Genomic DNA, 23,602 nt, shown 5'->3' on the forward strand with positions numbered 1-23,602 from the left:
GTTCAAAATTCATTAAATAATTCACTCATTAAAGTAATGATTGATAAGATCGACTAAGGTCCTTGGCTCGATCCCTGGCCGATACAAAACAACTTTAGTTTAAAAAAAAAACCACAAAAGCGACAGGTTTGAGAAAAAAACACCGCAAGTTCTTTAAAAAAAAATTTATTACATAAATTCTATACACTACTACAAGTACTAAAAAACACTGACAAATTACTAAAGCCTTTTTGGATTCCCCGATTCAAACAGTCTTCTTAATGGACGAAGTAAGTCTTTTACATGAATTTAAATGTCTATCCGTTCCGTTCATCACCGCAGCCAGAGACGGACGGAAGTTCATATCACTTATATAGTCTCATTAGCCGGTACAACGCATGAGTCAAATCAATAACCATGTTCATTATACTTCTCGGAGCATTTTTTATAATGACGATGTAAGCTATCGAGACGTGAAATTAGTTTATTGCACTTATTGCACTGAAATTGTATTCTTTGAACATTATTAGAACAACCGCTTCTTTCATGTCTGCGAGCATTTGAGGTGATAGTAAATGATGCACCACAGTATTTGCACTGATGCGAAGTACGCTCTTCATTAGTAGAAGTATACATTGCTGATAATGAAACTTCAGATGATAGTGGTATCACATCTGTTGAAATCTCCTCCAATGTTGACGTCGTCGTCGTTGCCAACGGGATCTGCACCTTCTCCGTCGTAGCTGTCGTAAAGGTTCCCGTAGACGATGGTACAACCTCCGAGTTCGACGTTAAAGTCGGTAAAGATGCCATCGAAGTCTCAAGAACAGGCAATTACACGACTTATGCACCAGAAGAAGAAACTAACTAGGCGATCCGTACACCATCGACGACAGTAACAAACAGAGCGTCCTGATGTCTAAGTCTCGTTTATAAACATGCACCGTATGGAATAATACGCTAGTCAAATCAAGAACCAGTTACAATAATACTAAAGTCAAATCTACAAAATAAAAAACAGGATCATTTGATCGAAAAAAAATTCGATCTCTCCAATATACGCTAGGCTCCAAGAGGTACAATTCACGTCATCAGGTTCATCTACATTTTGCTCCTATGCTTCAATTGACAATTAGCTGCAAGTGCTCCAACAGCTCCATCAGCTCCAACACGTAATGTACGCAATGTACGCACAATACATGCAATTTACATACAATAAATGTAATGATCACATAGTACACACAGGAAACGGAATGTACACACAGTACACACAGGAAACGGAACGTACACACAGTACACACAGGAAACGGAACGTATAAACACAGTACACACAGGAAACGGAACGTACACACAGTACACACAGGAAACGGAACGTACACACAGTACACACAGGAAACGGAACGTACACACAGTACACACAGGAAACGGAACGTACACACAATACACACAGGAAACGGAACGTACATACAGTACGCACAGGAAACGGAACGTATACACACAGTACACACAGGAAACTGAACGTACACACAGTTCACACAGGAAACGAAACGTACACACAGGAAACGGAACGTACACACAGTACACACAGGAAACAGAACGTACACACAGTACACACAGGAAACGAAACGTACACACAGTAAACACAGGAAACGATACGTATACACACAGTACACACAGGAAACGAAATGATCACACATACAGTAGCAGAAACACACAGGCTTAGTTGGAAATCAGAATACAAGAAATAAAAACACTAAATTTTTCCTTTCATTATTTAATTACTTCTTAACATTACACAAATACAAGTAAAAGAAGCCATTATTGTATGTAGCCAGCTTTCCTCAGTTCTTGAGTAAGAAAGAATATTTCTTTTGATGCACGAATAGTTTCCTGCACAAAGCGAGCCATGTAGAAGTCTTAGCCGGTCAACCAATATGTTTGGATCTTTCCATGATGTGTAATCAATCTTGTTTATTATAAATACTGTTAATATCACAATCGTCCCAGTGATCATAATAAGCATTATCAGATTTATTATAACACGACGTTTCCATCGTTTCGGTCTCAGGACATCGCCACATTCTTCGATCTTGTCAGCTCTGGGTGCTTTATCACAGTCTATGCCTTTGTCAACAGCCTCAGAGTCACTGTAACAATCACTGTAGAAGACATCCTCTTCACCCAGATTACCGTATGAATTCGCTATCGATGATGTCGAAGTGTCTTCATCGTCTTCATGCTTCATTTTTAGGAGTCCATCATTTTTTACAAATAATGGAGGATCTACTGAATATAGGCTTCAATGTATTCTCTTTTTCATGGTGTTGATACTTCCATTAGTTTCAGTCTTCCCGAAGCCATTAGCATCCTTCAATTTATGTTCTTCCTCATGATCGGGTGAGCTAATACCATCACGCTCAGGACAAGGAAAATTATTGTCGTAATGCAGATCACTCTTCTTTAGTCTAGTGGATCCATCGTTGTCCTCTATGCCGTAAGTAGTCTTGACTTTACATGTTCTACCATGTCTTTTTAAGCTATAAATTCGTGTTAACAACCTGCTACAACGATTACAGCTTAACATGTTGAGTAGTGCGTTTCTAGCACAATCATTCTTTTCATGACGTCTAGCATTCTTTCTCATGGCAAAATCCTTGCCACAGTATCTACAGCGGCTTCCTTCCGATTCAGCTACAGATAACAAACCACGATCCATGGTAGCTTCTGTGAGTTATGTTAGATAAAAACTGTCAGTTTTCTCCAATTGGAACCATTTCTTAAATAGAGTTTTTGAAATATTTCATCAGCGAGAGTTAAATTATCTAATGCAAAGCAAATTGATGCAAGTAGTTCTGGCTGTCGTCAACAGATGTCGCCACGTGTTGATTGCAGGTAAATAATATCTATTTCATTAATGTGGGATGCGGAACGCTCACTATCGATCGCAAAGGAAGATTGGCTTCGATAGTATACAAGAAAAAAGTTCGTCCTTCCTGCTAGTGCTTGTCAGATTTCTCACGATCCGCCATATTGGATTGCGACGTCACAGCGGCCATCTTGGATGGGTGTGACCTTGACCTTTGACCGAAACCGCAGGAATGATCGCAAGCACACGGATTAACCATCAAAATATTGATAAGAATAATCAGGAGCACACGGAGAAAACCATCATAATATTGGCAAGAATAATCAGGAGCACACGGAGAAAACCGCCACAAGTTTTTTTTGATATAATAAAAATACAAAAAAAAATAATAAAAAATAAAAAAATAATAACGAAAAAAATTCAAACATTCTGGCTTGTACTAGAACTCTATCTTTGCTCAACAATGAGAAGTTCACAAGCTAGCAGAATGTTTGAATTTTTTTTTCGTTTTAATTTTTTTAATTTTTTATTAATTTTTTTTGTATTTTTATCATATCAAAGAAAACTTGTGGCGGTTTTCTCCGTGTGCTCCTGATTATTCTTGCCAATATTATGATGGTTTTCTCCGTGTGCTCCTGATTATTCTTATCAATATTTTGATGGTTAATCCGTGTGCTTGCGATCATTCCTGCGGTTTCGGTCAAAGGTCAAGGTCACACCCATCCAAGATGGCCGCCGTGACGTCGCAATCCAAGATGGCGGATCGTGAGAAATCTGACAAGCACTAGCAGGAAGGACGAACTTTTTTCTCCTTGTATACTATCGAAGCCAATCTTCCTTTGCGATCGATAGTGAGCGTTCCGCATCCCACATTAATGAAATAGATATTATTTACCTGCAAATCAACACGTGGCGACATCTGTTGACGACAGCCAGAACTACTTGCATCAATTTGCTTTGCATTAGATAATTTAACTCTCGCTAATGAAATATTTCAAAAACTCTATTTAAGAAATGGTTCCAATTGGAGAAAACTGACAGTTTTTATCTAACATAAGTCACAGAAGCTACCATGGATCGTGGTTTGTTATCTGTAGCTGAATCGGAAGGAAGCCGCTGTAGATACTGTGGCAAGGATTTTGCCATGAGAAAGAATGCTAGACGTCATGAAAAGAATGATTGTGCTAGAAACGCACTACTCAACATGTTAAGCTGTAATCGTTGTAGCAGGTTGTTAACACGAATTTATAGCTTAAAAAGACATGGTAGAACATGTAAAGTCAAGACTACTTACGGCATAGAGGACACCGATGGATCCACTAGACTAAAGAAGAGTGATCTGCATTACGACAATAATTTTCCTTGTCCTGAGCGTGATGGTATTAGCTCACCCGATCATGAGGAAGAACATAAATTGAAGGATGCTAATGGCTTCGGGAAGACTGAAACTAATGGAAGTATCAACACCGTGAAAAGTGAGAATACATTGAAGCCTATATTCAGTAGATCCTCCATTATTTGTAAAAAATGATGGACTCCTAAAAATGAAGCATGAAGACGATGAAGACACTTCGACATCATCGATAGCGAATTCATACGGTAATCTGGGTGAAGAGGATGTCTTCTACAGTGATTGTTACAGTGACTCTGAGGCTGTTGACAAAGGCATAGACTGTGATAAAGCACCCAGAGCTGACAAGATCGAAGAATGTGGCGATGTCCTGAGACCGAAACGATGGAAACGTCGTGTTATAATAAATCTGATAATGCTTATTATGATCACTGGGACGATTGTGATATTAACAGTATTTATAATAAACAAGCAAGTAAGATGGTGGTAGAAGAGATTGATTACACATCATGGAAAGATCCAAACATATTGGTTGACCGGCTAAGACTTGTGTGTACGTACCGTTTCCTGTGTGTACTGTGTGTACGTTCCGTTTCCTGTGTGTACTGTGTGTACGTTCCGTTTCCTGTGTGTACTGTGTATACGTTCCGTTTCCTGTGTGTACTGTGTGTATACGTTCCGTTTCCTGTGTGTACTGTGTGTACGTTTCGTTTCCTATGTGTACTGTGTGTACGTTCCGTTTCCTGTGTGTACTGTGTATCATTACATTTATTGTTTGTAAATTGCATGTATTGTGCGTACAATGCGTACATTACGTGTTGGAGCTGATGGAGCTGTTGGAGCACTTGCAGCTAATGGTCAATTGAAGCATAGGAGCAAAATGTAGATGGACCTGATGACGTGAATTGTAGCTCTTGGAGCCTGACGTATATTGGAGAGATCGAATTTTTTTTTCGATCAAATTATACTCTTTTTTTTTGTAGATTTGACTCTAGTATTATTTTAACTGGTTCTTGATTTGACTAGCGTATTATTCCATACGGTGCATGTATATAAGTGAGACCTAGACATCAGGACGCTCTGTTTGTTACTGTCGTCGATGGTGTACGGATCGCTTAGTTTGTTTCTTCTTCTGGTGCATAAGTCGTGTAATTGCCTGTTCTTGAGACTTCGATGGCATCTTTACCGACTTTAACGTCGAACTCGGAGGTTGTACCATCGTCTACGGGAACCTTTACGACAGCTACGACGGAGAAGGTGCAGATCCCGTTGGCAACGACGACGACGTCAACATTGGAGTAGATTTCAACAGATGTGATACCACTATCATCTGAAGTTTCATTATCAGCAATGTATACTTCCACTAATGAAGAGCGTAGTTCGCATGAGTGCAAATACTGTGGTGCATCATTTACTATCACCTCAAATGCTCGCAGACATGAAAGAAGCGGTTGTTCTAATAATGTTCAAAGAATACAATTTCAGTGCAATAAGAGCAATAAACTAATTTCACGTCTCGATAGCTTACATCGTCATTATAAAAAATGCTCCGAGAAGTATAATGAACATGGTTATTGATTTGACTAATGTGTTGTACCGTCTAATGAGACTATATAAGTGATATGAACTTCCGTCCGTCTCTGGCTGCGGTGATGAACGGAACGGATAGACATTTAAATTCATGTAAAAGACTTACTTCGTCCATTAAGAAGACTGTTTGAATCGGGGAATCCAAAAAGGCTTTAGTAATTTGTCAGTGTTTTTTGTACTTGTAGTAGTGTATAGAATTTATGTAATAAATTTTTTTTAAAAGAACTTGCGGTGTTTTTTTTCTCAAACCTGTCGCTTTTGTGGTATTTTTTCAAACTAAAGTTGTTTTGTATTGGCCAGGGATCGAGCCAAAGACCTTAGTCGATCTAATCAATCATTACTTTAATGAGTGAATTATTTAATGAATTTTGAACTTTTTCCCGCATCTCTAGCATTGAAATTACGAATTTCCAATATGGTGGTCTTAATGTCTGATAGGATGATGGTAGTAGAGGATTTAGAGTCTCTTTACGAATGTTGAACATGGTTTATTGAAATTATTATTTTTTACATAAAATTAAACATTGTTGCATCGATTGGGTATCGAACCTAGGACAGGAGCGGATCGAATCAATATGTAAATTAATGAGTGATTTAATTAATGAATTTTGTAACTTTTCCCGAATTTCTAGCTAAATAATTACGGATTTTCAAGATGGCGGCCAAATGACAAGATGGCGGGTGTCACAGTTATAAATGATTACAGCAATGTTGCGGGTTAGAATAAAATTATCCAGATGGAAATGTACTCTATAATACGAGTACACACACAAGATGGCGTACTCCAGCAGGTGGTAGCTCCTGGTAGCATCTACTGAACATAAAATGTCGGGTCCGTGATGGTCGACAAGGACAAAGTCAAATTTCAAGGTCAAGGTCAATGTCAAATTTCAAGGTCAAGGTCAATGTTCAAGGTCAAGGGCAAATTTCAAGGTCAAGGTCAAATTTCAAGGTCAACAATTGAGAACAGAGGTATGGTGACCAGATAATTAAACTAACATGGTATTGGTACACTCTAGCAGACGAAAACAAGATGGTGGTCTCCAGCGGATGAAGACAAGATGGTGGACATGTCGTTTTACCAGCTGATGATATATATACCTTGGTATTGTTGGTGGTAGATCAGTCTAGGTAGCTTTCATGGAAGAAGGATCGACTGTTTACTCTCGCCGGGAATCGAACCAAGGACGTACATCGATATAATCAAACAGAATTCAAATACGTTAATTTTTTGATGAATTTTGGAATTTTTTTCATTAAAATCGGATAATAAATAAAGATTTTCAAGATGGCGTCCAAATTTCAAGATGGCGGACATGACGTCATACTGCCGGATTATATATATGCTATGAAACATGTGGTGGGAGTCAATCTGCTTGCAGCCACCGCGGGGAAGGATCGGTCGCCATTTTTATTTTTTTTTGCCCTCACCGGGTTCGAACCGAGGACTCCAAGCTCCGTGTCGTTAATGTATGATTTTTATAAATAATTTATTAAAATTTTTATTTATTTTTTTTATAATTTTTTAAAAAAATTTCATTAAAATCGGATAATAAATAAAAAAAGTTAAAGATGGCGACCGTAACGGAAACTGCAACGGTGACGCCATCATCCGATATGGCGGAAAACACGTCACCGGAATTTGCGAGAACACACAATTACGTCATCCAAAATGGCGGATCCAAGATGGCGGATCCAAAATGGCCGCCGTGATATACTTATACCGTTACGCTGTGTACCGTTACGCTTTGTCCCGTTACGCTGTGTCTCGTTACACTCATCCAAAATGGCCGCCGTGACGTCACAATCCAAGATGGCGGACCGACAATCACAATCCACTACCTGCATCCTGCGCTCGGACCGGCTATCCTATAGGTACTACTGTTTACTGACTCATATAAATTGGAGTACTGGAGTGAGTAACAGAAAAATAACAGTAGGTTTATTTCTCTTAACAAACAAAAATTCAATAGTACAAATATATTGGCCATTGAACATTATTTACTAATTCAGGCATTTACTATATTTCGCTGATTAACCTTATTCATTTCAAATTATGTTTGTTTTATTTTAACATTTTATACCTTCATAAAGTTTATTTTTCTTTGGAGTTTATATACCTCTGGTAGACGAGTCTCTTTAAACTACTTGGGTTTATTATCAAATGTTCTATTTTAATAAAAAAGAACATGTTTAGACCACAATAATGAAGTCGGTTGCCGTGCTGCTGGACTTGGCTGAGTATTGCGTGTCAGACGATGGTGGTGGCTGGTCCAGGGACACTGTACGCTAACTAATGAGAATCACTGATTGGCTGCGCTGGCGAGTGATCGACGCATGAGTCGAGAGACTAGCAAAAAGAGCCAACAGAGTCATCAGGACAGGCGGCAGACGCAGGAACGAGAAGATTGAAAGCGGAATAGTCCCAGACAGGGAAACCCCGCATTGCGCACACAAGAACAGGCAGTGATAGGTACGATTGGGGACGCACCACAACGCCAAAATACCACAACGCCGAACGTACAATAACGCGGAAAACCATAACGCCGAATGCCAAATTGACTACACCACCGACAGCTAGAAAACTGCTGTGTACCACAACGCCGAAATACATTAACCCCAAAAAAATTGCCATTGCAGGACTGCCAAAAAGGTTATGTTAGGTAAACTTAGTACACAAATTCATTCAGTTGTTTTTTATTTTGCTCCTGTGACCCCCCTCCCCGCAGCAACATTTTTCGGCATTAGGGCCTACTGTATTTCGGCGTTATGGTACACAGCAGTTTTCTAGCTGTCGGCGTTGCGTTCAATTTGGCATTCGGCGTTATGGTATTCGGCGTTATTGTACGTTCGGCGTTGTGGTAACGACCCGGTGCGATTCTGCTAGAGGAAAAATAATATTATGGAAAAAGAACTTTTATAAATGAATATCGACGAAAAGATGAAGTTAGGTTGGTGGTTCCACTTACCGCATGACATAGGGGTATACATAAAAAAAACTCGTCGGTAGTCGACGAAACGAAAACCACAAAATTCGGAGAAGACATTAGGCGCCGAAACCAGAAAACATACAATAAACTACATGACCACCGGAATGAATAACTGGCGAGGGACTAAAATCCCTGAACTATCTTAATTACATTCCGGTTAAATTTCCGCCGCCGCAACACCATCCCGAATCCGTAGACGTAGACCAGCCGGTTCGCGCCAAGATGACGTACCAAAAAGACTGCCCCAGGGGCATGGGCCTCTCTGGTAAGTAAATTTAGGGGGGAGGGGGGGAGGACATGGGATGTAAATATATTTGGCGACCAGAAGTAAAAATATCCAAATAGAATGTATTGTATGTAATGTAATGATAATAATAGCAACAATGTAATGATAATAATGTAGGCCTAATGCTGAATGAAGAATTGTGTAGAATCCCGTCCCTGTGTCCCCTCCACAAGGAATTTTTGGAGGGAACATGTCCCCCCCATCCCCCCCGCCATATAAGCCCGTGCCCAGGGTGAAGGGGGGGGGGGGCAGATCACGAAGTCAAAAAAAGCACACCCACAAGAGGGGCTGAAGAAACAAAAAAGACGAGGAAAGAGACTGAATGTAGAGGCAGTGGTGTCCCGGGCCTGCACGGTAACGCTGTGTAGCGCCCTGCGGCCCAAACTCGAACTAAAAAAAGGAATAGGTTCAGGCACAGCACGTAGTGCTACCCAGAAAAGGAGGGGGGATAATGGGAAGTGCTGGCACCTGAACCGCATGCGTATGACAAGGAAGGGAGTGCGCGCAGATATTGAGCACACACAGAGAGATAGAGAGAGAGACAGAGAGAGAGAGAGAGAGAGAGAGAGAGAGAGAGAGAGAGAAAGAGAGAGGCGTACACCATCAAGGCCACGATGCTTGCACAAGCGAATGGCCAGGGAAGACCCACTGATAAAGTTCGCAGGCTTACACGGACATCGTCTGAAGTAGTTCGGCTTCTGGGTTGAAGCCGCGTCCTTGGCGAATAATTCACCGACGTTTCGGTCGACATTGTAGTCGCCATCATCAAAAAGCAGTTAAAATTAATGGCCTAAAATTGTTTTAAAAAAACCATAGTGTCTTTCGGTACATAAACCTCCCCTTTAAGTAATTTAATTTTGCAAATATTTCTCATAGTGAGGGGCACAGTATCAGAGTGGTAAAACAAATGTTTTGCATTCCTCATGAACACTGAGGCTGGCAACCCGGTTTTAGGCTTCCCATGTTTTCTTACTATCAGTCCAGGAAAAACCTGGGATGGTTTCTCACGATGGGTCATGAGCTATTTCTTCAAAACATTACTGATACGTCACTGTGTGTAATCGTCTTTAAAAATTTACAATGCCCAAGAGGCGCTAAGCAAAAATCATGTCAAAATACTATCGCTGTATTGTTCCCTTCATTCCTGACATGTACGAATCACGCACATTAAACAATTACGTCACCGTAAACATGTCATCTTTCCTCGGAAGTAAACGTCACACATGAAGATAAAAGTCCTGCCCCGCCTTTTATTTCCTGTTCTCCAGGATGAGGCCAGCTGTCTCGCCGGAGTGAAGTGATATCAAAATGCTGGTTCAAAATAGCCTTGGAAGAAAGAAGTCAGGGAGTGAATGTGTTCAAACTTTCGCGTGTGAACTTTTGAAGTTTCCATAATACGTTTACTATTTACATTATAAAACTTTTTTTTTACTAGTTTGTTCAAGAGTAATTCATTCCTGATATGTGATTAAAAACTCTGTTTAACATTACTCGCTTCTTGACAGCATATTTGCGAATAACTTTCAAGCTGTTAATTAAAACCTAAATAATTAGTCTTAATACAGGTACATTTTGTTTTTCCAATAAATTACTTTCCAGAGTGAATTGAACTTTAGAACAGACACTAACTCCTAGACTTATTACTACGTGTAAATAGTTTACAGTTAAAAATATATATATTTATGGAATTTTACTCAGTTTTGTACATGTTATCTCTTGTACATTTTTGCAAACTGTAGCTTGGATAATTTTTATTTATTAATAATAATTTTAATTTTTAATTACTGAATAAACATAAATGTTACAAAATATTTACTTTTTTTCCTGCTGCATTTAAATTGCAAAGATTTCGGACTTTCAATAACGATAGTTTATAGGTATGCTTCTTTTTCGTGTTGCATCCTTTTACTGTTTAATATATTATGAGTGGTTTTTAAACATAGCCGATTTGGATAGGCAACGACTTACGCAAGGACAATCATAATAAAAGTCCCTCGAACTTTAATAATTCCCGGCCAGTATACAAGCTCAAATATGTCAATTACAGATGCAGGTTTGTTAAATTCTTACGTGAGGTACAAGTCTTTTGTTACGTTTTGGGCGTATGTTTTGACTATAAGGAACTAACACCGGTGTCACAACAGTGCCTTACTTAAATACTCGTTGACATCTAAATTAAATTTTTAGCCTGACTTCAAGCTTAATTTTGTAAACCACACAAGAAAAAGAAATTAAAAACAAACAAAAATACCTTAAAAGCGTGCAACATGTGCTGGAAAGAATAACTTTAAAATTACCAAGTTTACACTGTTTGCGATTCTCTAAAGCTATCTGAAGTGAAAAATTAGAAAAACTTTAAAGACAGAGAAATTATTTGTACTGTTCCTTTCTGTTGCGGAAATAATTTTTTTCACTTGAAACCTTTCACACAGTAAAGGAAAAGTAACGCCAATACTTTAAATTCAATCATTTAAAAATTGACACTTTGTAAATGATATGAATATAGTAGGAATCGGTTGATTCATTCTATTTATTAATTACGTAACTAACACGTTTTTTGTTGATGGATTGGGAAATTAGGTGACTCCTCCAGCTAACTAAGCAAAACAAAAACAATTAAAAGGAGGCTTAGTATTTTTTCAATAAGCAATTGAAACCTACACCAAATTACGGTCATTTCACCAAGCACAAAAACCATTTAATAGTTCCAGCAAACCAAATGTAGTTTCCGCACCCGCCGTTTGAATTTGCAGCCGCAGCAGCTTCGTCGACTGTCAAATGTTTAGATTTTTAAAACGTAAGTTTAAAATATGTGTAATGAAAAGGCCAGGTAAAAAACGAAAAAGACTTGGAAAAAAATACTAAACCCCAGGTTTTGACCTGATTATATACAAGGTAATTGATTTTTTTTTTAAATATCTATCTTGTTAAAAGTCCAATAAATTGTTCATACTAAAAGGTTTCTCTTTGTCTTTGTGAACATTGATTCATCCATTCGCCACAGATGGCAACACCGTGGTTATTACACATTTCCGTTCCTTGACTCCCATTAGATATAAGATGTTACACATAAAGTAGTTTGGCTTCTGGGTTGTAGCCATGTCCTTGGCGAACAATTCACAGACTTTTTGATCGAAATTGCAGTCGCCATAGTCAAAGAGCAGTTACCTACTCGAGTAGGTAACTGCTATCTATGTCGACTGCAAATGTCGACCGAAACGTCGGTGAATTATTCGCCAAAGGACGAAGCTATAACCCAGAAGCCAAGCTACTACAGACAATGGTCTGTGAAAGTCTGCGAACATTGTTACACATTGAATATTAAATTCAGTAAGAATGATAAACTTAATATTTATTGTTATTAGTTTATGAGCACTCACACTGGTTCTTCCTGACGACAGGAGACAACACGCTAGAGCGGTGTTGAGTCATCTTGTAGCGTCACTGCACAGTGCGCTCTGTCGAGACGCAGGGCCCGAACTGACTGATAAGGGGGGACTATCGCACCCGACCAGGGAGTCCCTCCGGCGGAAAGAGGAAACAACGTCGCAGCGGAAGCTCCGAGAACCACCGCGATTCGACGAATGCTGTTGCTACTGTGCGCTCGCAGGCTACTGGAGGTGAGCACCACCGGCTACTTGTACCTTAGTGCTAGAGGTGAGTAACACCTGCTACTTGTACCGTAGAACTGGAGGTGAGTACCTCCTACTACTTGTACCTTAGAACTGGAGGCGAGTACCACCGGCTAATTGTATCATAGAACTGAAGGTGAGTACCACAGGCTACTTGTACCTTAGCACTGGAGGTGAGTACAATTGGCTACTTGTACCTTAGAACTGGAGGTGAGTACCTCCTGCTACTCGTACCTTAGAACTGGAGGTGAGTACCACCGACCACTTGTACCTTAGAACTGGAAGTGAGTACCTCCTGCTACTTGTACCTTATAACTAGAGCTGAGTACCACCGGCCACTTGTACCTTAGAACTGGAGGTGAGTACCTCCTGCTACTTGTACCTTTAAACTGGAGGTGAGTACCACCAGCTACTTGTACCTTAGAACTGGAGGTGAGTACCACCGGCCACTTTTACCTTAGAACTGGAAGTGAGTACCTCCTGCTACTTGTACCTTATAACTAAAGCTGAGTACTACCGGCCACTTGTACCTTAGAACTGAAGGTGAGTACCACCAGCTACTTGTACCTTAGAACTGGAGGTGAGTACCACCGGCCACTTGTATCTCAGTTCTGGAGGTGAGTACCTCCTGCTACGTGTACCTTATAACTAGAGCTGAGTACCACCGGCCACTTGTACCTTAGAACTGAAGGTGAGTACCACCGGCTACTTGTACCTTTGAACTGGGTGTGAATACAACCGGCCACTTGTACCTTAGTGCTGGAGGTGAGTACCTCCTGCTTCTTGTACCTTAGTGCTGGAGGTGAGTACCTCCTGCTTCTTGTACCTTAGAACTGGAGGTGAGTACCTCCTGCTACTTGTATCTTAGAACTGGAGGTGAGTACCACCGGCCACTTGTATCTTAGCACTGGAGGTGAGTATCACCGGCCACATGTATCTTAACTGGAGGTGAGTACCACCGGCCACTTGTATCTTAGAACTGGATGTGAGTACTTCCTGATACTCGTACCTTAGAACTGGAGGTGAGTACCACCGGCTACTCGTACCTTAGAACTGTAGGTGAGTACAATAGGCTACTTGTACCTTAGAACTGGAGGTGAGTACTACCGGCTACTTGTACCTTTGTGCCGAATGGCCTCGGCATACTGTCAATATTAGCTTGCAACAACTTCAAATATGATTGTGTGATTAGACGATAATGTAATAAAAACGTTCGCCTTTAGAGTAAGCAAAATTAATGATTATATCAACGCTCGGATAAATAGATAAAATTAGCTGATGTAAATTGTGTTTTATCTACAACTTAAAATTTGTAGAGTTGAAATTTTTTGAAAATCTGTGTTTTCCTTTTGATTACAAGAATACTAACAGAAATACGTGTTACAAACATAAGCCTGTATTAAAACAGAACTTACGTATAGGCTGATACATGGTCAACACACCCACTACCAATAGAGGTTACTGAATCTTTAACAAGATCTAGGCAATTGTTTTGTAACTGGTTATTCTTCTCCCAAGCCATACTCAGGATGTGACAATATGTTAGCTCCCTGATCATGCGAGATTAAAATGTTAAGTTATTCTCCACTGATCAGAATTACATTTTTTCTAAGGTGTAAGTACCGAAAATAATGTTAAGATTTATGGGAATTATCCTCGGGGCAAAATCAGAATAAATATTTGCGATAGACAAGTAATTTGAACCAAAATTTCTGAAGAGGGTCGTCCCAGGAGGAAGAACGACCCTTTTGCGTCCAATCTCACAAACTATTGGTGGGCGGGACAGTTAATTTCGTCTAGTGTGTTTCTTTGTTCCAGTTACTGAGTGAAACCGTACTGGAACCTTACAGACACCTTGAAAAAATACTGCATTTTGTGTGTATTTTCCCCATAAATATGCCTTAAATGTTCCATAATTTTTCTCATTATTTTACAAACTAAGAATTTTCTTTGAACTTAGTTCCCAAAATTATTTTTAGTAAAGTTAAAATATTTTATCTTATTAGGTTGATAGCGCGGGTAATTCCGTGGAAGTAATAATTTCATTGGTTCAGATTACAGCATGGATAAAAACAGTTGGCTGACAACGACGACGCACAGACAAGCCAAACGATGAAATTAAAGAAATAACCGACAACACAACAACACAACGATGGAACAAAGCAGATATTCAGAACCGCACAACGACGACAGCACGGATCTGCACAGTAAAACACTGTCTATGAGAGTCTAGGAATGGTATACAGTCATGACCATGAAATGTTTTAAGGCGCGGAAAGCATTATTAGCGCTGACAGTTTTGTTTGATAAGCTTCATTACTTCTGCTATCATTGAATATTTTGTATATTGATCTGGTTCTAAAAATTTTTTTCAAAGTTTTATGGAGTCAGCCAACCAAGTTTTTTTTTTTTTCTGAAAATTTAAGCTTTCGTTTCCGTTTCAATAAATCTCTAAAGTGGCGAGGGAAACACGGGAAATTAAAAATATTATAAACTTCAAAAGCCTGAACTTATATTAATATTACTGTCATATGTTAATAAAAGAGAAATGTGTGTCTAACATTTTTAAATATCGTAGAACATGCATTTTTTTAGCAAAACTCAAAGCTCGTATGGCCCTGTGATGCCTTTTTTACCTTTTTAAGCTTGCTATCCCAGTAATAATCTTTGATGTTGTGACAGGACTGAAATGGGGACAACATTATTTTATGTTTAATAATGGAAGTCATTTTATTCCAATGCTACCCCTTTAACTTTGCTGTTAAATTTGGAGATGAAAATTTTACCGTGTGGCTGGGTTATAAAATATAAGCAACAGTGCAGCGTGATATTGTACTGACGAGAATAGCCTTACATCGTTCAACACGCCTTCAAACTGACGACCACATACATTTTTAACTTTAACATAATCACTCAATGAAACGACATGGCATTGAGTATTAATACCTGGACTTTGGTACTTCATGGTACTTGAAAACTTGAGTAATGGTTTCAATTTACAAATTTATTTTGGAAATTTTTTAAACAAGCACAGATTAAACAAGCTAGTTAAAAAAACGTAAATTCCAATACGGAAGCAATAAACGAATAACTTCTACACGAAAAGTTAATTTTCCGTAACTTTAGGCAATGTAAACTGGCTTTTGACTTATTATTCGTAACATATACGCAGTCAAAAGTTAATTTTATGCCGAAGTAGTACACTTTGAATTGACTTTAAATAAAGCAATATTTTGTCCATAACCGAAGCCAGCAACATTAAACTACCCCAAAGAATAAAAGGAAATTGAAGCGAAAGATATGGATAGTAAAAATAAGGTTATTTCTTTGAGTTTTTTGGACCACTATCAGAGATGTATGCTCCTAAAGGTCATCGCGTCTGCACTCCCTTAAACACGAGTATTGCAGCCTCTAACATTAATTATATCTACGCAACTTATTTCCCAAAAACTATACAAGTTTCAACTTATCTCCCAAAAACTATACAAGTTTTGTACTCGTTTTATTTATAAAATTATACAATTTTTTTTTTCAAATTTTATAAAACACAAATATTTAGGAGATAATTTTTAGAAAAGAAGTTTAAAACAGAGTATTACTTGTGCCAATTTCATGATATTCGATGTATAGTTTTAAGGCGATAAATAATTATTAAATATTTTTGGCCAATATTTTAGTATCTTCCATACTCTTAACTACGTTCCCCAGTTGGTTATCATTCAATCGATGACAATGTAGGAGAAGCAAATTTACGTGTACATGTTCGTCATTACGATAGGCTATACTGCTGCAACTATTTTTGAAATGCCAAAAATGATGCAGTTAAAGATGAATTTAAGTCATTTGTTAGACCACTATCAGGAGCATATTCTCCTAATTGACGTCTTCCATACTCTCCCCAACTGCCCCCCTCTATCTTTAATAAAAATTGAACTTTCCTATATTCAGTCGTATCTTCGTAGCTAATTGTCTTATTCAGATATAAAAACAGCGTCTCTTTTATTATTACATTGAAGTCCACCGATTCAACTGATTTCATGATAGGGCAGATATTGTATGCTATCAATCCCAAACGTCTTTAATAAAAGTAATAATAATAAACACAGCAAAATATAAGCTGCATATAATAGTTCGTTTATATTAACACAATTTTGGGTTTGGAATTTTGAAAGTAGTAAAGCAACAACTACTTTATTTTTATCAAACAATACAGGAGTCGATTTTATCTCCCATACTGGGAGATATAACTCGATAAATTCACTTTCAATTTCCTCCCTTTCACTTACTTTGTGAGTGAATTAAAATAAGGTAAAGTATTTGCGATTTTTTTACGAAGGTTACTCCAAATTCCACATTTAATGTTTATCAGATTTGTTTATAGTCATAGACTTGGCGATATAATTTTTTATAATTAAACATACCTCTTTAACACGGCTTAGAAGCGAAATTTCACAAAATGAAAGAAAAATGGACAATGGTATTTGGTAATAAATATTAAACTATCTCTTATCTATCACTTTTTTAATTTTTCGAGTTTTTTTTATACAAAAACCAAAATTTCCCCTCTTTCACGACCAAATTGTAAAAATAAAAATAATTACGCCACGCTAGATGCTTTTAAGGATTAGTTTGATAACTTTTGATCTAGTGTACGGACATATAAAGTTTTATTCTTATAATTAAACTTTTAATATTTCTCAAGGGTGAGATTTCATTAAACAGTAATATGCAACTAGTAGTTTTAGTATGTTAGTTTACTACTTTCCAATATCATTTCTTATGCTTGATCATTTTCTGAGATATTTGTTTTAAACCATATCCACTCCATTTTTACTCATTATGGAATAATATAATTTTTTTATGATCCAGTTTTTCAATTAGTATCCGAAAACCTCATGTAATTAAAAAATTTCATCAAAAGCCTTCAATTATTTTGAGTGATTTCGGAATAAACTGACCGTTAAACAGAACAAAAATATAAAATTTTAAAAAACTATATAAAATGTGTGGATAGCCGTTTCCTATAGTTTTCTCATAATTTCATTCCATGTTCAGGAATTTTGCCCTGAGCACTTAGTGTAGGTTATCTAAAGGAGATATGACATTTATATTTTTGCTTACGCTATTTCTACAGAAGAAGAGACGCAGGACTGCAGAAGAAAAGCAAAAGTGCTTCAGAATGAACCTAGAGACCCCGGTTCAGAATCTGCTGCGTGGAATGCTGTGTTGCTCAAGTATGGCAGTATGGCTCGTGACTGGACTGCTTATCTCCGCGAATGAGTGGGTGCCTTTGAAAGCCCTGCTTCCGTTCATTTATTTAGCTTTCAGCTCACGAGAACAGCCCTGACTGTCTCTTCGTGTGTCTGTGTGCCTATAAACTTTTCTCCGCTTAACCTTAGTGAACTTTTATGGTTGAGAGTTTGACGTTTATATATTCAGTCAAAATTGTTTGGTTTGACACGTGCAATTCGACAAGGCTCTCTTGAATTTTCAAATTACGAAATTCATTTTAATTCATGAAAAACATATAGGCTTATGTATAGGAATAATTGAAGACATGTTACAAAAAATTTCATACTTAAAATATTTAAAAAAATATACCTATAACATAAAACCCTGTATTCTTCCTATTTAATAACATTTGGCATGAAATGGTTTACAAACACTAGCACCAAATTATATTAACTGTAATATCTTCAAAAGAAAATTTTTAAGATGAAAAATTATTGAAAATCTTTAAAAGAATTTTAGTACTTCTTTTTATTTTGCAGCACATCTTGCACAGTGAGTTCAGATCACTAGCTTATCACCGCTGCTGTTCCGGTTCGATAACGGATGGATTCGAATTGGGAAATGTGGCGGATGTTGACCACAGATGATGGATTTTCTCTTTGTTTTTGACGTGACAACGTCTAATAAATCGGTGAACGCAGGCTGCACGCACGAAAAGGTGTCCCGTTACTCACATTGTCCCGTTACGCTTATTGTACGCTTGCACCGCAACTATCTCTCTTCCACTCGATTGGAAAAACCATCGATTTGACTTTTTCTAGGCACATTCAACTTGAAACACTCCCATTCGTTTCCTACTTTTCCTATCATCGTCCTACCCTTAACAGAATTACACAGATTGCAAGAAGTTAAATAGCAAACATGTATGAATGTTATATTTAAAATAATCTGTTCGTTAAGGTTATAAAAATATTTGAATTAATGAGTGCAAATAAAAGTAAATGTATCAATTAAATTGTAGATTTCTTTTCACTCCTTTTTATACATACAAAATAGTGATACTTCAATAAAAATGATTCAATTTTATTCATAAAAGTATGCAACCATTTCATAAATGTTTTGTAATGACGTTGACGCGTTAAAGTATCGTCCGTAAACCGACTTTACAGACAACCAAATTTACAACTTGATTTTGGTTTAAATTCAATGACTTTTAAAGGCGGCGTTCTATGCAGGCAATTACAGTCTTATGTCCCATTTACGTCAGGATTTCAAATAACATAATGTTCTTTAGCTCATTTTATTTGCGACTCTGTTCGTGTCGCGTTACAGTTTTCTTTGAGAAAATTGATTCAAACAATGAACCGTACGTTTGTAGACCATGTAAATGACTATTATTGGTAGGGTGAAAATCAATTATTTTGCGCAATATTATGTCCTCTCTTAAAGAAATTACATGATCGTATTTTTCATTAAAATATTTATTGGGTGTCAGTGTATTAAATTTTAAAAGGTATGAACAGATAGGAAAGTAATAATATTTGGTTTGCTTAGCTAAAATGAAATATTATTTTAAAAATAAATATTTAAATCATCAGAGAAGTCACACTCTCTTTTCATTAAATGTTTATAAGCTTAAGGAAGTAATTGCTGTTCAGAATAAATTTCGTGTAGTAAATTTCTAAATATTTTAAACCTTGTTAAAAAAACTAAAAATAATCTTTGTTCAGAAATGGAAAACGCAGAATCCAAGACAATTAGAATTAGCTTGTTGCGTTGTTATTAACAAAATGACTGATTTATGATACTGCTTTTATTAATTGTTTTATTAATTATATATTATATTCTTATACCACACAGCGATGCAACTTTCACTTAGGTTTACTGAAAACCAAATTCAATATAACTCAATACATTTTTGGCATAAATTTGATTATACCTTTATTAAAGTACCTATGTAAATAAGTATTATTTATTTTAGCACACATAACTAATTTTAACTAATTACCCAGTTCATTCGAAGAAAAATTATTTTACTAAAATTAATTCGTTTCTCACACACACCGGTTCTCCCCACCTTCATTAAAATTTAGTGGGGAGTGTTTATAAGAAACTCATTAGGCTTTAAATAGGGGATGTATTTACTCCTGTCTTATTGCTGATTATTTTCATGAAACACTATTCAACCAATAGATTCTTTATGTTAATTAAATAACAACAACATTTTATTTCTGCTATTATGTGTCAAATAATTAATGAAAATATTTCTTTAGACAAACAAATGAAATGAGTGAAACGGATATCAGATTTAAAAATTGCGGCTTTAAATAATTTGATACTGGTTACTTCCTAATACACTTAGAATTCCTTTCGAATTAATTCCAAATATATTATTTATTGTAAATCAGAATTGCTTAAAATTTCTAATATATTTAGTTTTTTTTCCTATTCACACGTCCTGAACAAATCAAAACGATTTTTTACAGTTACAATTTTTTTTAAAAATTATACTTCTTTAAGAGCGTTATAAAAATTATAAAATTCCATTTTTATAATGTGTGTGCTACATGTAACATAAATTGACAGGACGGAAAAATGGGCTACGTAAAAACAAAATTATATATATATGCATCTTAATCTTATACTTCAGTGATTGATAATGTTTACTGGTCAATATAATCAAAGACGTTGATCTTATTTAAATATTAGTGGTGTAAATTGAGTTTAAAATAAATTTCAAGTGTATTTTTAATTTTTTTTTATATAAGTGAGGTGTAATCCCAGCATGTATAAATTATTTGCACTAAAAATAAAGAAATATATTATTATTAAATAAAAAATGTAAGATGGAATAAACATTCAGTATAATTATTAATTTTCAATTATAATTAAAATTAATCTCGATTATTTTACTAAAATAAATAATGAATTTAGTACACACATTTATATAAATATTGAATACTGAGTATATATTTAAAAAAAAGTTTGATTAAATTTATACTTTACGAACAGTTTTTATATTATCACTCAGTCCTCTTATTATTTTATTTCTATTAATTATTTGCTTGCACAATTAAAGTAAATTTATTACTACACCGAGTGCATAAATACAAGCATTTGTTTTTCTTTTAAGTTTACATATGCACATAATAGACATAAAACTATTGTTCTTGTAAAACTGTAAGGGAATAGTCCTATGATGTAATTAATTATAATTATCATAGTAAATGAAATAAAAATTAATTGTTTTCTTCTTTTATTTTTATTAATATTATTATATTATTTTAAATTTTTTATGGGTTTATTATATTTATTTTAAATAGTTTTATTTTTATTAAACAGTATATAGCTACAATTCATAATCTAATTATTGTTCTTAATAAATTTATTTTTATGTTAATAATTCTTGTTGATGGGTCAAAAAATGGAGAATGAATGGTCGCACTTGTTGCACGTAGCTGCAGCTGCGAGTACTCACGTGGTGCAGTTCCCTGGCGGTGGTGCTACACCAGGCGCGCTGTTAGCTGCACCAGCTAGAACCGCCCAGGGGTGGGTCCGGCCTAGCTACCAGCTCGGTGGTTCATGTCACTGCCAACCCCCCGCAACTAGGCTACCCTCCGCACACCGGGATCACCCTTAGAGTGCAAGATCTCGTTCGGGATCGTCTCGAGATCCACTGTAAACAACCGCCTCTCTCTTTTTTTTTTAATCCTCCTGCCGCTCGGAGCGTACGCGTCAAACAGCTTACATCCGCGAAGACACTCCACTTTTCTCCTGATGCTGCCGACCCAGATATAGGGACGCCTTCTTTTCACAGACGAGAGAGCCAAACGCCCGATCGTGCATCTTAAAGTTTTTTTTTTTTTGGTTCATAGTAAAAGGTTAGGTTAGCTACATTATAAATACTTTAAAACATTGTGGACGGTTGATTTGGTTAGGATAGCTACATCAAAGAAACTGTGAAATTATGTAAACGGTTTCCTAGCCGTGGATAGCAACATATTAAAAAGTTATTTGCTAAGTAACCATTAAAATTTTTTATAGTATTTTAATGTAGCTAAACTTACCTAATATAACCAACCATCCACAATGTTTTAAAGTATCTATAATGTAGCTAACCTATCATAATCAACCGCAAAATTTAATGCAACACCGGTTTATACAATGAGACAGTACGGGGAGGGGGGGGGGGGGGAAGCGAGCATGAACTTCGGGGAACTTCGGGTGTGGCTCTCTCGTCTGTGAAATGAAGACTTCCCACAGATATACACACCGAGGATTTATTAGGCCCGTTCTGAAATGTCACGAAAAAAGGAGACGGATCATGTGAAAGAAGACGCATCTCACGGTACAGAGTATCTACAAGACACAAACGGAGACTGACTTGTACGTATCAGCTCAACAATGCCGAGCTCTTCCGTTTACGTTGCTCCGTGTGACCAATCGAAGCCCGAGAACTTGCTTTAGGTGGTAGCCATTTTTTATGTGACAACGTATAACGCCGGCTGCACAAATGAAAAAGGATGACTCATTGTCCCGTTACACTTTGTCCCATTACTCTCATTATACGCTTGCGCCGCATCTATCTCTCTTCCACTCGATTGGAACAACCATCGATTTGACTTTTTCGAGGCACATTAAACTTGAAACACTCCCATTCGTTTCCTACTTTTCCTATCATCGTCCTACCCTTAACAGAATAACACAGATTGGAAGAAGTTAAATAGCAAACATGTATAAAAGTTATATTTAAAATAATCTGTTCGGTAAGGTTATAAAAATATTTGAATTAATGAGTGCAAATAAAAGTAAATTTATCAATTAAATTGTAGATTTCATTTCACTCCTTCTTTGTATCCATAAAAAATAGTGATACTTCAATAAAAATGATTCAATTTTATTCATAAAAGTATGCAATCATTTCATCAATGTTTTGTTATGACGTTGTCACGTTAAACTAACGTCCGTAAACAGACTTTACAGACAACCAATTTTTTTTGTTTATGTTACAAATACGTTAAAAATATTTCAACTACAAAAATGCCTCTTGTTCTATTATAACTTTACCGTATTTATATATGTTTTCTTCCCATGCTAAAATCTTGAAGCATAATATGCATTTAAATTATTTAATACATCGTAACTTTGAAACGCAATATAATAAGATGCATTTTATAACATTTCCGTGCATTATGGGAGCAACAGACGTGATAGTTTAATGTTCCGGGAGAGCTTTCTCTGTTTCGGATCTCTCTCGGTATCCATGCCATTGTAGGATGATACTTTGTCCATGATTGGGTGCATGTTCCTAATTTGATTTCATTGTGGTAAGCAATTGGTTAGTATAACAAATCGTAGTTTTATAAATGCTACTGCTATGAATATGTTCGAAACCTATAAAAGAACTCGCTTAAATTAAATAATGAGATGAGTGTGGTAAAACCAACACTATAGCATCATATCAGCAAGGACTTGGCATTAAATTCAATAAAAAAAATTATTTTGCTATCAAGTTGGGAAAATGAGGTGGGTGGCCGTTATAATTTGGATTTAAATTGTTACCACATGATTAATTACCCAGATAAATACCCTCACAAGTTTTTACGGCTGATAAACACTTTATATGGACCAAAACTTAAATTTTTAATAAACATTTTCCATAAAAATGTTAAAGGG

The 23,602-nt window shown here is 36.6% G+C and overlaps 1 protein-coding gene across 5 annotated transcripts in view; it reads right to left on the reverse strand.

The window, feature by feature from the left end:
* LOC134540747 (serine-enriched protein) overlaps positions 1-21,636 on the reverse strand; it is a 98,345-nt gene extending 76,709 nt beyond the window's left edge. For 4 of the 5 annotated variants that reach the window (XM_063383644.1, XM_063383645.1, XM_063383648.1 and 1 more), the window contains exon 1: positions 12,443-12,552. In XM_063383644.1, the coding sequence (XP_063239714.1) occupies positions 12,443-12,494 (52 nt within the window). In that variant the 5' untranslated portion in view covers positions 12,495-12,552. Of the gene's footprint in view, positions 1-12,442; positions 12,553-21,404 lie in introns of those variants that run through there. The other variant, XM_063383647.1, reaches the window with a different exon arrangement.
* Between the last annotated feature and the right edge of the window lie 1,966 nt (positions 21,637-23,602).

Source organism: Bacillus rossius, chromosome 17 (assembly GCF_032445375.1).
Source record: "Bacillus rossius redtenbacheri isolate Brsri chromosome 17, Brsri_v3, whole genome shotgun sequence".
NCBI lineage: Eukaryota > Metazoa > Arthropoda > Insecta > Phasmatodea > Bacillidae > Bacillus > Bacillus rossius.